This window comes from Nesoenas mayeri (assembly GCF_963082525.1).
Source record: "Nesoenas mayeri genome assembly, chromosome: 2".
NCBI classification, from domain to species: Eukaryota; Metazoa; Chordata; class Aves; order Columbiformes; family Columbidae; genus Nesoenas; species Nesoenas mayeri.
This window is the reverse complement of record NC_137543.1, coordinates 94,224,475-94,241,231: the sequence shown is the minus strand read 5'-3', so window position 1 is coordinate 94,241,231 and position 16,757 is coordinate 94,224,475. Positions and strand designations below refer to the sequence as shown.

At 41.3% G+C, this 16,757-nt stretch overlaps 1 protein-coding gene across 1 annotated transcript in view; it reads right to left on the bottom strand.

Annotated features, from left to right (window-relative positions):
- The window catches only part of PHACTR1 (phosphatase and actin regulator 1), a gene marked incomplete at its 5' end in the record, with an annotated part of 305,896 nt that overhangs the window by 46,703 nt on the left and 242,436 nt on the right, over nt 1–16,757 (bottom strand). The window contains 3 exons of the mRNA XM_080339524.1: nt 1,903–2,059; nt 3,580–3,788; nt 11,210–11,534. Of these exons, the coding sequence (XP_080195650.1) occupies nt 1,903–2,059; nt 3,580–3,788; nt 11,210–11,534 (691 nt within the window). The remainder of the gene's footprint in view (nt 1–1,902; nt 2,060–3,579; nt 3,789–11,209; nt 11,535–16,757) is intronic.

Below are 16,757 nucleotides of genomic sequence, written 5' to 3'. Positions count from 1 at the left end.
AGTTATTTTCTCCTCATAGTTCCTGATGGTTTTTAACTGTTCAAAAGGATGAGATACTAAGTTGTAAATGCTAGCAATTAAAAGGTCAGACTGGCAACTATATGACTCCAGATAAGGTTTTTGGTATTCTACCAATTTCAGTGATGTTACACTGGTATAAAATGGGAACAAAACAGCAGTGGCTCAGCTATTTCTTGAGCTTGTAATATACACAGTTTTAATTACTGGAACTATTTGTAATTGCCCCTAAATCATAGCTATATTAGAAGACAAGATCAAGCATTATACCTCAGACTGAATGAGTACAGATGTAATTGGAGAAACAAACAACAATATTGTGAGAATATGGGGCTGACACAGCAAAGGTTCTGGGTATTGACAAAATTAGTTTCCCTTGTTAAAGAGAGATATGCTGAAGAAACAGTATTTAAAGGGGAAAAAACAGGTATTGGAGAGGTGAGATATAAAATATTTATAATAAAAATCACCTGGGGCACAGTGAGCTCTGCAGAGTCACTGTTTGCAAATGATACTATTTACCTTCATCAAACAGAGCTGTAAACTTCTGAGAGACCTAAGGCAAATGTGCAACACAGTGGAAATGCTGTTCAATGTCATTGCAAAGTCAAGCAGTGCACAGCCAGATAGTCTAAGAGACAAAAAATTCAACTTTTCCTGTGCTTCGAAAGGGTTCAACTTTAATCATATGAGCACTGGGACCTTGCCATCATGTGCTGCTCTTTGGGACCTTGAACTCCATGTGCAGCTGCAGTCTAACAAGGTGTTAGGCTGAATGAAGACTGGACTGAAAAATCACAGTGCCAGCAACAGTGCAGCACCACCTTGCAAGCTTTGGGCAGCACTGCTGAGGCCCTTCAGTGAGAATATAGAGAATTAAACGGGTCTTGGAGTAGCGTAAGCACGATCTGGCACAAAGACTTTCAAAGACAGACTGGAAAGATGTGGTCAGTTTATTCTGAACAGGTGATAAAAGAGGCCATGAAAAAAAAATAGAAAAAATGCTGAAAGAGGTATTTACCAGAAGCTCCTGTTCTTCCTGTCCCTACAACGTGGTAGTGGTGTTCCCTCCTTATTCTTCCCATCAAAAGAAAAAAAAAAAAAGAAAACCCACGAGAAAATTCCCCAAAACTGGCTGGTCTTCTTGTGCTTTTCTCAGAATCACACTGGAGGACAACTAACAGCATTCACCAGCTCTGTGTATCAAGTTGGTAACATAACAGTATTAAATTGAGTACAGAAATCATGGCTGGAGCACAGGAGGTTCTTAGACATTTCTACCTGACCCCAGTTGACTACTCCTTGGCAGAAATCTTCCACCCCGAATGGCTATCCTTCTATACCCCACACAACACAGAAAATCAGAAGAACTACTGAGTAACACTGTTGTGAAGAAGAAAGAGTCTAGACAGGGCAAAGCTGTCTGACTTGACCCAACAAAAGCATGTACTGAAGGATGTAAGTATTCTGGATCAGGAAAAGACTTAGCTACTCATGGAAGATACAGTCAGGAGAGAAAGTTACACCCCCACCCTTTGCCCTTTGGCCAAACTAATTGCCTATGAAATGGCACCTGCAGCTACATTTCAAAACATTATCAAAGCTGAACTTTTCCCAATGGTGCACCAAAACCAGCCAAATCCACATAGTTGATGCTGATACTTTAGACAACCAAAGACCCCATGGGATATGCCAGGAAAATGAAATAAGGCGTTGTATGGGAAGTTATATTGGAGCAGAAATAATGTCTACAGTCTTTTTCCCGCCACCATGGCTTTTCCTCTTGTGAACAAATAGATCTCAAGCGTTTACAGACTAAGAATAAAAACTGCATCCCACTGCATATTTCCAAAAGAAAGAGTTAGAAAAACATTTGTCTCCTACCTTGTTAACTTTGTCCCAATCTGCTGCCTGAGTTCGAGCCTTTCTTCATCAGTCTGCATGGGGAGGATGTTCTTTTCCTCCAACTCTCGCTTGGAGGGCCTGTTGCTTAGTTTGATTGCTAAAGAGTCCTTCCTGCAGACTTTCATGGCCAGGGAGCCTGTGGGAGAGAGGAGAGGCTCTGCCAAAGGAGGTGCCATCATTTCATCACAGCATGCAGCAGGCAAAGAAGTACTAGCAAAGGGAGGATACTAGGCTCTCATTTACACTGGTATGGACTGTGGGAAAAGGGGTGCCAATTAACTGCACGTGCTCAATTAACCCAATTCGTATCATAATAAGGAAAAGCTGAATTTGGTAAGTATACAGGAAAGAGAAATTAAAATATTCCTTCATAGAGGGGAGTGGAGGAGAAGGGCTTGTGTCAGAATTGCTAGTGGCATTTGTAACTTTCTCTGGCACAGTGTTTCTGAACCATGTAATGGAATGAATAATTCAGCGTCAGAATATGGGCAGGCAGTAGAGCTACAGCATGTGGAAAGAGAGGTATCTCTCTGTCTTGCAATGTAATATCAAGACATCCAGGCTGGCACTATAAGGAATCAAAATCAATCAGAAGCAGCACAGACCTCTATTAATTGACACTGCTTCTCAGGCAGTGACAGTGGCAAAGAAACTGTGAAAACCAGTGGCCTTTCATGGCCCATACTTGCTTTCCTAGGCTTGCATCCAAAGCAGTCTGAGCAGGGAAGACAGACACAAGCAGACAAGAAGACACAAATCCCTGAGAGGTTTTGGGCTGTGGCAGGAGAGTGCAAGATAGTGCAGTTCTGCTTCTGTTTCTTAGTTTAAGAGTAAAGACTGCTTAATTTCACTTGCAGTGTAAGGGAGGACTCTGAGATGAAATATGCCCTGTTTAGAAACTTCTTTGTGTGTGTTTTAAAAAGGGTGTCATTCGTTTGTACTGCTTTCAGTTTTCCAAAGAAAAGAAACCCAAGGGCCTGAAACTTCAGTTCAAACTGCAGGATGACAAGCAGTTGTCATTCACAAAGTATGGTATCTTGTCTTCATGGGACAGTCTTATGATGCCACACCAAGGCAGGTGATGGGTTTCTCAGGTCAGGAAGGGGTCACAGGTCCCTCTCCAGACAGTAACTGTGATATGGCTATCAATTACCCTCTTCTTATCTCAGCCCAATTCTCTGATCATGACCCCTTTCAAAGGACGTGTAGACTTATTATTCTGACATGATTTTATTACTTCCTATCTATAAAAGCTCTGATTCTCTATCAGTGGCACTTATTTCATCATCCTGAAATAACTCTATTGAGCTGATCTTGATTTAAGACAAAGACAGGGCTTCTCTACATGACAGATACTTGGGAAAATGAACCCAAAAATCAATTTGGAAGTGAACTAATATAAGCCAAACCCACTCATTTGAATTCTGTCTGAGCGCTACCCAGACAGGGATTCATGCGGATTAGGGAAATCACTATAAATTCATACTACGTGTTATTTTGGATTAATTTATCAGGTGTCCCCATGTAGTCAAGTCCTGAAAGATGCAAAAGCCACATTCAGGAATGAAAATTCAGAGGTCTTGTATTTCCCTTGTGTACTGAGAGTTCCGAGGAAAAATTAAATACATGGGAATGAAAAAATGGAATGAGTCTTACTTGTAAATAATGAGTTATCCTCATCTTCATCTTCTTCTTCCTCCTCTTCCTGTCTTGGGTAAAGGCAGGAAGAATCTTCATAGTCGGTTTCATGAGGCACATTTTCTTTATTGTCATCGCATTCGATCACAACAGTTGGCACTTGTCTCATGTCTGGAAGGCCCACAGGTCCTGTTTTTGTAACATTGTCACCTGTGTGTAAACCAGAGCTGTTGGGAAAGAAAAACAAATAAATAAACTAAAGGAAGCAACTCAATTGAAGACTGAATTGCCTCTCTCACTGTATTTAGGAAAGTAGGGGTCTTTCATCCCTTTTTGAGAAGAAACGAGGACAGAAAGTTCTTCATGACTAGGAAGACATCTAATGGGTTTAAACTGAGTACACATTAGATTTAAGGTACAACACTCATTAGGGCGAGGTAGGACAGTGCACAGGCAGAAACACTGGCAGCCTGGTATTGAGAACAAGACCTGCAGCGAATACAGTCTCAAGGCTGGGTGGGAATTGCACCAGCTACTCAGATTGACAAACGTCTTCAGGCTGGTGTCTGTGCCACCACTGGTATGCAGGCAGGAAGGAGAAAAGGCCTCACCTGAATGCAAAAGGTGGAGTAAGGGAGCAGGAGAGAGGAAAGGTACAGATTGCAGAGGAGAGCTGTAGAAAGGCAGAGGGAAACCACGCCTTGCACTCCTTGGGCAAGATGTTGATTGACGAGAGGAAGGGCACAACTATCTGAAGAGGAGGGGATTGGGCATGTAAAACTGGGCTTGGAGAAAAAGAGACACTGGGAGCTGGTGAACGTAACAAGAGAGGGAGCTAAAGCCTGGGAGGTTTGTTTGTAAATGGCACAGCAGTGACAATACATCCCTTTTCCTTCCTCGACTGCTCACTCCAGCCAGGTGCTGGAGATTAGTCTGAATTGGAGTGAAAATCATATTTCTTTTGCCACATAAGGTGCGATCCATCATTTCCTGCAGCTTACTAGGTTCAGACCTGTCATCAGTACTGCTACCATCTAGCTCTGTTTATGTGCCAATTTCAAAGCCCTTTACCAAGGAACGTATCAATCACAGAATCAGTGAATCGTTTAGGTTGGAAAAGACTTTTAAGATCATCAAGTCCAGCCGTTATCTAACATTGCCAGGTCCACCACTAAATCATGTCCCCAAGAACCTCATCTATGCATCTTTGAAGCACCTCCAGGGATGGTGACTCCACCGCTTCCCTGGGCAGCCTGTTCCAATGCCTGACAACCCTTTCCGTGCAGAAATTTTTCCTAATATCCAATATATGTAGGGAAACAGGAACATGAAGAGGAGAAGATCAAAGACAAACATAAGGTGAAAGGAAAAGCCAGGAACAGAACCAAGTTACTCAACCCATTTTTATCTAATAGCTCAAGTTGTTTTTTCCAATATGAAATCAGAATGAGAGACTGGCAGGTAAAAATAATGGCTTCTCGGGTTTATTTCTGAATCAGCAGAAACCTTGCTCTAAGTCCCAGCAGAGGCAACAGCTGTATAAAAGATGGAGAACATTTTCCTGTCATACACCTTCTCTATGCCAAACTCCCATTTTACTTTCCACAAGAACACAGGTGCAAAACCAGGTGTGCTGGCCAAGTCGCACTTCATGGACCCAAATTTGGGTCAGCCCTTACCAAGTGCTGAGTAGCCTCAATTCCATTGAATATATATGCCTGTTCAGAACACCAGAAGCATTGTGCATCTTGAAAAAATGTTGTATTCTTCTCTTTAGATGATTTTCTCCTGACCCAACTTGAAACACTTCTCTTTCTTCAATGAAATAATTTTGTTAATTGCAACAATTACTCTTGCAGACTAACAAGGAGACACACAACTTTACTGGATGCCCTGAAGAGAGGCACTCCATTTCCTTAGTGATAGGCTATGTTTTGTACCACAAAGTATAAAAGATTTACGAAGAATTGGCTTGTGAATGATTTTTGTATTAGACTTCAGTGAGTTTGACCTTTTTTTTTTTTTAAATCCTGGAAGTAGTTTTAGAATTCGTCAGCTGGATTCTCCTAACAATGCATAAATGCACTACAGTCTTTAAAAACTTTCAAATAACTTTTAAATTATCCATGTGCTTTACTAATTCTATTAACTTCACTTAAAAACATGCTTTCTCTGTAGTCTATTTTTTGTGTAACTCTTTTAAAGACGAAAGGTAGGAAATGAAAAGAAAATGGAATTAAATTTCCAAGAGGAACTAAAATACTGTGAAATTCTGTTAACATTGCTAAAAAACCCCACCCCAAACCCATAAAAACCCCTCCAATAGTGAACACAACAACTGGATCATTCACTTAATTTTAAAACAATACATACACAAAAAGTACAAGTTCACTCATTCCCTTCTGGAAGTACAAATGAAAGGAGCAAAAAGTAGTTCAGCATCCAGGAGCATTTGGTGCTTCCCTGTTCTGTGAAGGATTTATCTATGTTACAGATGAATCTGTGCCCACAGGGTAGCGGATATCAAAGTGGTTCACCCATTTAAGTTACCAAGTAGGTATCAGATGGCAACAAGATTTACAAATTACCACACTAGATCTTTATTTGAACTAGTGATCTAGAAATAGGCAGCTTCTCATCTCATTGTAATTTTTTTTGAATCATCCACTTTCTTGATAATACTACTTGCTATTTTAAGCCCCTCATTTTGCCTGGTGTTTTGTGCTCTTCTTGATTAAAATCAGCCTTTTCCACAGCATTTTGACTAAGTCAGCTGTCTAAGCAAAGCACGTGTGAAATACATGCAGTATTGCAGTATACTTAAGAAAGACGAATCAAGGTCACTGGATATTTCCATTGTGTAGCATTTCCTCTGGGTCATTAGCAAAATCCCCCATGGTCAGGTGGTCTACACCACAACATTTTGTAGCATTATTTACCAAAAAGCACACTGTTGTTTAAAACAGTCTATTTTAAATCAACTTTGTGTTTTGCAACAAAATGAGAGAACAAAGCTACAGACAAGCAAGTGCTTATTTTAAGAAGATAGATGTATCTTTACACATAGATTTGAATAATTCATAGCTGACCAGTACAAGCACTTGCAATTACTGTTGCATCACATTTGCATGCTCAAAACAGCAAAAAAGTTACACCAGTGTAGCTTGCAATCTAGTAAGAAAATATTTAAATCAGAATTTAAGCATATGAGTGACTCATGATACAGACAAAATCAAAAAAGAAAACAAGTGAAATCTCTCCTGTAAAATCTAGTGGGGTAAAAAATGTTCACTTCTCATCTGTCATCCCAGGCTCTTTGATTTTGGAACAAAGAGTTACATTTTTATCAGCATGTTTTCAGATCCACAGCACATTCGTCTGTACTTATCAGTTAAAACAAAAATACCACTGCATATACATTTATACAATACAGGCATATGTGTGAGAGACAGAGAGAGGAGGCAGAGCTGTAAATATTAAGTGTTTCTATCCTTAGGCAATGCTAAAGTTTAGACGTAAAGCAATCCTCACGACAAGTTTTATGGGAGATAAATGTTTTGTGACTCAAATACATTTTATAAGATTTACAAGACACTGGCAGGAACGTCTAATGCATTTAATTTCATAAATCTACAGTCTGATCTGGGTGTCCCAGAGGAACTGGTCTCACACACTGTCTTTTTGGACACCACGATTTTCCACTGCTCTTTCACAGCTGCAACTCCAGCTCAGGGTGAGATATTGCCACTTTACTACAGACACTGAGCAAACTCAGGGCTTGATTCAGTTGCGAGGTACAAGAGCCCACAGAGTAATTGAAATTAATTGTCACCTTTCCAGACAGACCGAGAACTACATGGGCAAGGCAGAAAACAAGGCTATCTCAGATCAAGAACCCGCCTCTCTAAGTCAAAATTAAAGATACACTCCAGGGGCACGAACAAGTTTCTAAAGCTCTCATTGTTGCCGTTTGTGATAGATGTCTTTTTGTGCAAGGTCTTTCCACTCCAGTTCACTCAGGAGGACGAAACTTTCTGCAGATTTTGGTGGCAGGGCTTATCAGATTTTCACCAACTCTTAAAACGCATTCTTAAATGGTAAAAAAATGAGGCCAGAGTACAGAGTTTTACTTACGCTTGACTCATTTCCTTTGGGCTGAAGGGGAAAGTCGTTTGCAGTAGGGCACAAATCGGCAACAGAGGTTGCAGAAAAAAGGTTACGTGGAAATTACGCTCTTCTCTGTTTCAACTTAATCTATCATAAAGCTGGTAATTTAACAGCAAAAATAGAGGCAAACTGGTAGCACAAATGACATGTCATAATAATCACACTATGACAAGGGGCAGATTGCCCTTCTGAGAATAGGTTATGAATAGATGTTACAACTACCAGAAAATGTTTGCAATCAAAAATGTTAAGTGTGCAAATGAATTTAATGTTCTATAATGTCTGTAATAAAACTGAATAAAAAAATGCAGGAATTAACTGCCATTTTAAGTCATGAGAAAAACTGATATACCTTAAGACATTAAATTATTAATATGCACTAGACCTAGGCAAGGCAGTAACATGCAACTGCTCCTGCAGAGGGGAATAGAGAGGTAGAGAAGCTCAGTAGCTTTCTCAAGGTCAAACAAGCAAAATAACTTCTGGCTTCCAGGCTGGTACAGAGGGACAGCTCATTTTTCTTTGGCAAGCTTCTGGCACATTGGCAAAGCACTGATTTCAACTACGAGTCTTAAGATGTTGTTAGACTACCCAAATTCCACAGACCTTATCTGTGAAAGCAAAAAATCCAGATTGTTAGAAGAAGGGGATGTTTTAGTCTTTGATTCTTTGTTCCCATCCATGCTCACAGTCTCGGTGGAGAGAAGAGTTGTGAGATATAAGTTTACTGGGCAAAATGTGGAGTTGGTATGAATTGGTTAGGGATTCAGTGTACATCAGTCGAGTTTAACAGATCTGAGGAGCCTCCACTGCACCAGGACCAAAGAAACAGACACAGGCAAGAAAAAAAAATTCCTGAAGGCAAAAGAAGATAAAAAAATTAGAGCAGAAAACTCATCTGAGTTTGTCTACGTGATCCTCCCTTATTAAAAGCAAAATACTATTCTAAATAATCCCCCAAATTACCAGACTTGGCAGCATTATTACTGCAACACCATGGCAATTACTCTATAAAGTTGTAGGATTCTTTCATTGTAAAGACTAAGATCAGCAAAAATAAATGCTGCCAATGAACTTTGCATTCCCCAGAAGGCGCCTCAGAGACCTGCCAGGCTCTCTCATCTCCTCAAGATTATTGACCCAAGAGCAGTGACCCAGTACATTGTTCTCTTGGAAGGAACAGTAAAGCTCAGGACGCCCCTGGATAACTTGTGCATGCAACACATGTGAGCAGACTACTAAAGTTTAAATAGAGGAAAGCAGATCTAGGATCATTTTAGTTTTAACAGGCCCTCAAGACTTCTAGGCTGAAGTGTTCAATGACAAATACTGCAGTATAATTTCTGTTGGTTTTAATCCAGATTTTATACAATTAAGGAAACAGAACTACTGTCAAAAATAATAGAAAACAGTGGCATTTGGTGAAAACAATCCTCTCCCAAGTTAAAGACATGTGTTTTAAAAACCTGTATAAATCTTCGAAAAAAGTTAGCAAATTTCCTAAGATCACAATGTGGCTTGAAAGAGCAATTTAAGAATTTAACAGCAAGTGTTAGCTCCACAGACCTGTAAATACTTTCAAATAATTTACCTCTACATAATATGAAAATAACAATCACTGTTGCAGAGGAAACTGTCATAACCGATTTTCTCTCTTGTGAATGCGAACGTTATTGATTTGTTTTGACAAGGAGAATAATTGAAGTACTCAATACTTTATTTCATGATTGAAATCATAGTTAATCAACGCAAAAAGCCTATGAAAAAATCAACTGCCTGCAATATCATGAACTAGGATTCATTTTGATTTAGAATGTGAGATATCAGTGCCACAACCTTTTCTTATTTTCTTCTGTGAAGGGAGGCAACTGCTTCATATTGGGAAATGAATCCTTGCTTATTCGGTTTTTAACAAGCAGCAGAGCTTCAGCTTCAAGTTAATAGTCAAAACCAAACAGCATCGCCTTCTTTAAATCAGCTAAACGTATCTGCAGACATAAACATGATGGATGTCAGGAAATTGGAGCATTTATTGCTGTGGGGCAACAGATGCCACAATGAAGTCATACTCTGAGAGATGTCACTGGGCTCAGGATAACAAAGTGCCTTCTGCACGCAGTGGTTGCCACACTGTAAGACATTCGATCTGTGTTGGGAACCTTTGGGAGACACCAGTCACCCTCTGTACTTGGAGCACCGAGCTTTGGGGTGATGCAGATGCATCTGACCAGCCCTGCTGGCAAAGTGAGAGGTAATTGGGTTGTCACTGCACATAGCGGGGGCTGTGGATGCTCTTCCCAATCCTACTGCTACAGCCCTTTTACTGATGGGACGTGGAACCTCCCTCACAGCCCAAAGTGTTCTCCCCCAGCACAGAATTCCCCCATGCTGCAGAAACATTAGCGCTCTGATGTAACTGCGGAGGTCTTGTTATCCTGATACTAAAATAAGCTGACAGTGTGGGACAGCCCTGACTTGGTTTTCAAGCAAAAAGGAGAATCTGCCATCCCTAATTGAATTATTCTTAACCATGCGCTATACCAAAGGTAATATTATCACAATGAGGCATGGGGGCAAATCATTAGGCATTTTGTCTGTCAGACCAAATATTTTAGCTTCTTGTCTAACAGAAGGACGATCTGATGCTCCTAGAACAAGCTGGCCTCAAACCTGCCCTTGGTACTAAATAGAACATGTAATTTTTTGGACTACCTTCCTGTTCTGGGACTTGCTCAATTTTGCAAAGCTTGCTGATCTTGCAGTCTAGGAGGACAGCTTGCATTTATACAACATGCTTCACTTGCTCAGACTATTCGAAGCAGCATTCAGAGATACCCACAAGTGACAGCAATAGAAAACAGCCCCAAGGTGGGTAGGGCTCTTCTGATCACATGTACAACCTTCCGTCAGATGCAAATAGCTAAGATGGTAGCTGCTGTGAAATGGGTCACTTACTTACTTTAAGATCAAATGCATAATTTAAATTAATTGAAATAATTGAAATAGTATATTAGAACCCCACTGAGTGACTTGTAAGAAGTCCTTATAGCTTGTTTCAAGCTAATTGGTAATACTTATCAGTATGGTTGAGTGGCACATTTGATTTCTTTTTCTTTTTTTTTTTTTTTGTGAATTTTCTACTTCCTTCCCCCCACCCCTGCCTTTTTTTTTTTGGCAATCTTCACATAAGCACAGCTTTGCAGCTATGCACTCTGCAGTATATATTGCAAGCTAGGCAGGTCCTACTGACATCTTCTCCATTGGCTGTATTATGTACCTCCTTGAACAGGGCAACGGAGTTCAGAAAATCTGGTCTTTTTCTCCTTTCTGCCACAAACTTGTCAAACAAGCCTGGAAAGGCTCTTTCTCTCTCTGTGGCTGGATTCAAGTACTATCAACATAACTCAAGTGGTGATATTGATGCTGAGGTTAAGAGGAAACAGTGCACAACGACAGGTAATTTAAGCAGTTGATCCATTACCTTTCTAGCCTCTGCATGGTCATGGCTAGTGTTTTGTTCAGTTCCTCTATCATCCGGCACCCTGAGGGGTGAATGGGCAACGTGCTGGAACCAGAAGGCAGGTGCTGGCTGTGGCCGCTGTACTGGAGCTGGTGAGCTGCCAACTGGGATGGCAGGACAGTGTGATGGTGCTGGGTCAAAGGCTGCTGGGAGCTCTTCTGCGTGGAATAGGATGAGAGAGAGAGGTCTGGCCCCCCTAAAGGCATGCAAATCATGACTTTCTTTGGAGGTAGTGGAGGCGACAGTTTAACTGGCATACAAGGCAGTTTCACAGGAGCGCCAGGATCTAAAACAGAAGAAAGAGAGGCCCTGGTGTTAATTTTCTTGTCAGAAAGATGGAGATCAGAGTATCTGCCTGGGTGGGCAGGTACTGAGCTTGCTAGTCGAGGCAGAAGTGTGCACTCTTTCCCTGCTGTGACAGACAACTCTGCATTGTGTGTGCTTAGCATGCTCTTCAGAAAAAATACCGTTGTTTTGCAGCACTTCTGAGCCTCACAAAAAATATCCCAGGGCTGTGCATGCCCCTTAATAAGCACGTTAAGCAATGCTTAACAAGGCTTTGGCATACTTTGACGTTTTAAAGCTCTAATGCTCCAAAACAGTCCTGTGAGGTAAGCATGATGTCTCCCGCTTAACAGGGATGCAAATAGGGGAAGAGTGATTTGGTGTCTGAAGTTACAGGATGACTCACCACCATCACTGCTGGAGCAAAAGCTCAGGGACTCCTGATCCTTCTCAGGCACTGCAGTGCAATTACTACAAGACACATTTCTTATGGCTTTGTAATATGCAAAACATCTGGTGTCAAAAAATACATTATAGGGCAAGAGAGAAAAGAAATAGGGTTTGAATACTAAACAGGAGTGGCCTGGAAAAACAAAGGGTACAGGAGAAGAAAACGATAAAGGGTAGAAAATTGTTACGATTAATGTATTCTTTTACAGAAGACTTGGCAGGCACTTTTCTCTGGACTCAAGCACTGAATTTTAACCTTTTTAACTCTAGGCAAGTTCATTGAATCACACAGTTGACCTGCCAGGCAAAGGCTCCCCTGACTTCTATGGGAAATCAATGAGAGGTCCACAGGCAAACCTCTCTGCCAGGATTCAACTGCAGGATGCAGATTTTTGGAGTTGCACTGTGGAATGTTTTCAGAAGGGAGAAAAAGTAATGGGAGGGCTTGTCATTCCCCAAATGAGTGTGGGAAATGGTCACAACGCATGCTAAGAGCAAAAATGAAGGCAAGTATATTTGCTGTGAGCTGCAACTGCAAGTTTGTGTTTAGGAAGAAAGCCAGGCCCATTCCAGCCTGGAATACCACAGACATTTGGCTCTGCAAGGCAGCTCTATGAGCAAGGCTTGCATGCTCTTTGGCCTCTTGCTGCTTCAGTTCACTCTTCTTGCTGGAATACAGTAAAGGAACTGAATGGCCAGAATCTTCTTTTGACCTGAGAAAGCCTGAGAGTAAGATGTTGCTCTCCAGATTTCAAAGGTCATCATCCTCCTAAGTGAGATTAGATGTCTACAGATCTTTTCCAGATGGTTCTTTTTAGCATTAACTATCCTTCCTCTCTTTATTCTTTTCTCCCTCCTGGCCTATTCTGAGTATTGCCTATACTGGTAGCCATATCTACTAGCCATGGTGCACAAGGCTGACACTAGGACTTCCAAGCACTAACACTTCTACTAACAACAGTAATGTGAAAGAAGACCTTGCATGGAGTCAAGCTCAGATATGACATTAGATTTTTTGAAGTGCAAGTCGTAGCTTCACTACATCCACAGTATCCACTTGATATTAGTATTTTTACTACGCTAGGAACAATGCACTGATGGTAAGTCTTCCCTTTATTCAGAGGGCTTATAGGCTAAAGACACAGGAGTGGCAAAGGGTGTGCAAAGATGAAATAGAGGCATGGAGAGAAAGTCGTCTTTCTGTGTTGCAGAGTGAAAGAGTTACAGAGAGTAGAAAGTCTTTTGGCTTTCAACACAATATCATAGCCACTTGACATATTGTCTCTTGAAGGCAAGAATTCTTCTGATGGTTCCATCAAGGCTGAAGTCTACCTCATGGAATTGCCAAGCCACAGGGCACTGCCCTCTCCTCTAAAGAAGATTGCCTTCTGTACAGTAGAAAAAAAAGACTTTCAGGATTTTCTTTTCAAGCACAGGAAGGTCTCCAAGTTACTATGTTTTTCTTATACACACATTATCTGTGTATATTTTCTCTTTGTATCCTGCATAAAAGAACACACCTCTTCAATAACAGGTAAATAACAGAAAGAGTAAATTGTACAGAGCCTTGAGAATAAGGCTCCTATGGGATTTATAGTAACAAAGTGTTTTCATACATTTGTGCTCCAGGCAATTTCACTTCTAGAGCTGGTCCTGAATTACAAAGACTACACTAAGATCCACACTTCCATTTTGAAACGTGCAGGTTTGACTGTTGGTTTTAGATCCTTTGCTGCTGCATCTCAGTTAAAGTCTTCATCTGACAGTGCCTGTGCCTGGATGCCCCACTGTTCTGTGTCTGATGTAGCGGAGTCATCCTTAATGGTGAATACAAAGAGATTCCAACTGCAGGCATTTCTTGCTTCTGACAAAAGAGTAACTGGGAGTAACAACTGGGTTTGCTGCCTTCTGTGATTCTGAGGATTAGAACAATATCACATGTTGGGAGTACAAGTACAACATGCCAAAAGGTTCAGGTATAAAGCAAACAGGAATTCTTCACCTTTTGTCTAAAATATATTGAAAATGTCTTTCCTTTCTCATGCAAGCATTCATCTAGTACAGTTGTGATAGAGTCACTGCAGCTTTGGAGTTGAATGGGAGAACACACCTAGCTTAAATGTCCTGAGCAACTACATAATCCATCATGAATCAGATGTGTATACTCTGGTTCCCTCCCTCCACAACAAAGGCATGGACCTTTAGTTTCCACTTAAATTTAAAGAAATCCTTCACATGAATGTGTTTTCAGTGGTACCAGTGCTGGGCGACTCCACTGGGCACCTGCCAAAAATATTGCCTATTATTTTTAACGTAAGGCTTTATTCAGACCGACTGTGTTTCACCCAGGTTCTTGAGCCTGTCTGAACATGGCCCTAATACCTAAATAGAGCCTTGAAAATGAACCTGAGCCATTAAATCTGCTTGTCTGACCTTCATCTTCAGGAGAATTCTACTTGCCTATTAAAAAAATGGCTAAAAGGAGAATGACTGCAATGGGAGAAGATTTCGATCCATTCATTCAGAAATGTGTCAGTGTATCTTCAGTGACAGCAGTAATGGAAATTTCATACTGCAAGTTTTACTGAGCGGTCAGAGTGTGCTGAACAAATGAGGCCTTGCTCAAATCTGTGGGCTTCAGGCATGCTGTTGGGACCTGCATTACCATCATCTGGAGTAAAGGAGACAATAACTTGTCCTTGTGTGTAACACTGAGATGACTGAGTTTCACAGTTCTTTCCTTGATTTGTTTTGATTTCACAATGCATGTGATGTATGAACCAGGGGTGGAAACAATTATCGTCTCATGGAATGAGACGCATGGAATATCCATCAGACATGGACATCTGTAGATGAATAAGCTGGACAGGGAAAATATGAATAAGGAATCTGTGATAAGTGTCTTCTCAGTGGAACATTACCAGAGTCTTAAATCATTGCACAAAGCACTCATATGACAGAGGAGAAGCAAACTGCGTGGAGCCAGGTGTGCAAGTCTGATTAATTTCTTTTGGCTGAGGTTCTTCATGCTCAAGAGAATAATGAGCAATTTTGTGAGATGTTGGCTCCCAGCGGGGTTGTGACCACTCAGGACTGTGCATGGTTAAGTAATAACTGTGCCAGAATTGATGAAGGAGTTGTTAGACATAGAAACCTTCCCACTGATGATGACAATATATTACTTAAGAGACAGTTGTGGATGCCACAATATTTGCTGCACATCAGACAAACAGGTCAGCTCTTACTCCTTCCATATAGATAATTTTGCCAATACCTACAGTTGCTGCATTTCCTTTTGGGTTTTCAGGAGATAGAAAAGTGTACTTTTATTTGCTGCACAGAATGGTTGCTCATGTATGTTTTTTTCTGATGTGTTTGTGGTGTACTGGAGCTGTACAAGTACACCGAGTCTGATGCTTCCTCACCACTGAGCGTGTCTGGAGAGTTGGTTGGTATGTGTCGCAGATATAACTGTTGCAGACAGGGTGCTAGGAAGTTCTGGATGTATTGCAGCAAATACTGCTCCAGCAGCACTACTAGAAAAGCTCTTCAAAACCCTCAAATTCTGCCCCAGCACAACTACTGCATGGATAAAGAGGGCACGCCTGGGAATCCTGGGCTGTGGCAGAGCTGGCTATGTTTGTTATCCTGTCAGTCGCAGAAAAGCTCTTTCTTGACTCCTTGTGATGCCAAACAGGAGCCAGTATTGTACCCACCATCAAGGAAGGCCAACAGCGTCTTGGGTTGTGTGAGTAGAAACACAGCCAAATCATCAAGGGATTATTCCCCTTCTATTCAGCACTCCTTAGGCTGAATCTAGATTATGGTGCCAAGCTTAGGACCTCCCAGGAAATACATCAAAAACCCAGAATGAGTTGAGCAGAGGGCCACCATAATGGTTGAGAGCTCAAGTACCTGATCTGTGATGGAATTAATTCTGTAAAGTAACGTGCAAAAAAAATGTGTTAAAACCCAGCATGGCTTGTTGAGATAGCTTCACCGTGGAAATGAGGTGATGTGCCTGATATTTGCTGTAACATTTGAACAAGTACCTTCTACTTTTTCAGGTCTTCTCTCCGGGAGTCACTTGTGCCTGAACAGCGGGAGCCTCTTCCTTTATTTCAAAGAGTTTTTGAGCAAATTCATAAAGACGAGTTAAAAACTGTTCTCAAAGATTTGCCATACATCTCCTGCTGACGGCAGCAAGATCTGCATCCATATCTTCAAGGAAGATCTGAGACAGAAATTCTTTGCTGTTCTTCTGCACCACATATGCATCCAAGGTTCAAGTTCAATTTGAGGAATACAAGCAAAACATGCTTAGCCTAAAGGTTGGAAAGTACAGCTCTGCATGAATTCCCGTGCAAAGCCTTGAAGGGGGTTCCACAGATGAGAGGATTTCCTGATACCTGTATGTGCTAGGTACTCCTCTTCAGGTACCAGCTGGCAGAAGAATTATGGAGAAAGCAACTGCATCAGGGTCCAGTTTCCTGTGAGAACCTGGTAGGGTGCTGGTGAGGGAAATGCCTTCGCTCTGCTGCCTCTTCCTCAAGCACACAGTGAAAAGAGAATTGTCCATTGCCCCCCATGTGAATGTAACTTGTCTTCACGAACATGGCCTGCCAGATCAGACAGCAGGAGGTAACATCACAGAGGAGGAAGCTTGTGCATAGTGGCTTGGCTTCTGAGACACGTGTGACTGTTGGGTTATAAAATACTGCAGAGAATATTTATTGGATACATTATAGTTGTAAATACTTTTATAATGCAGTAA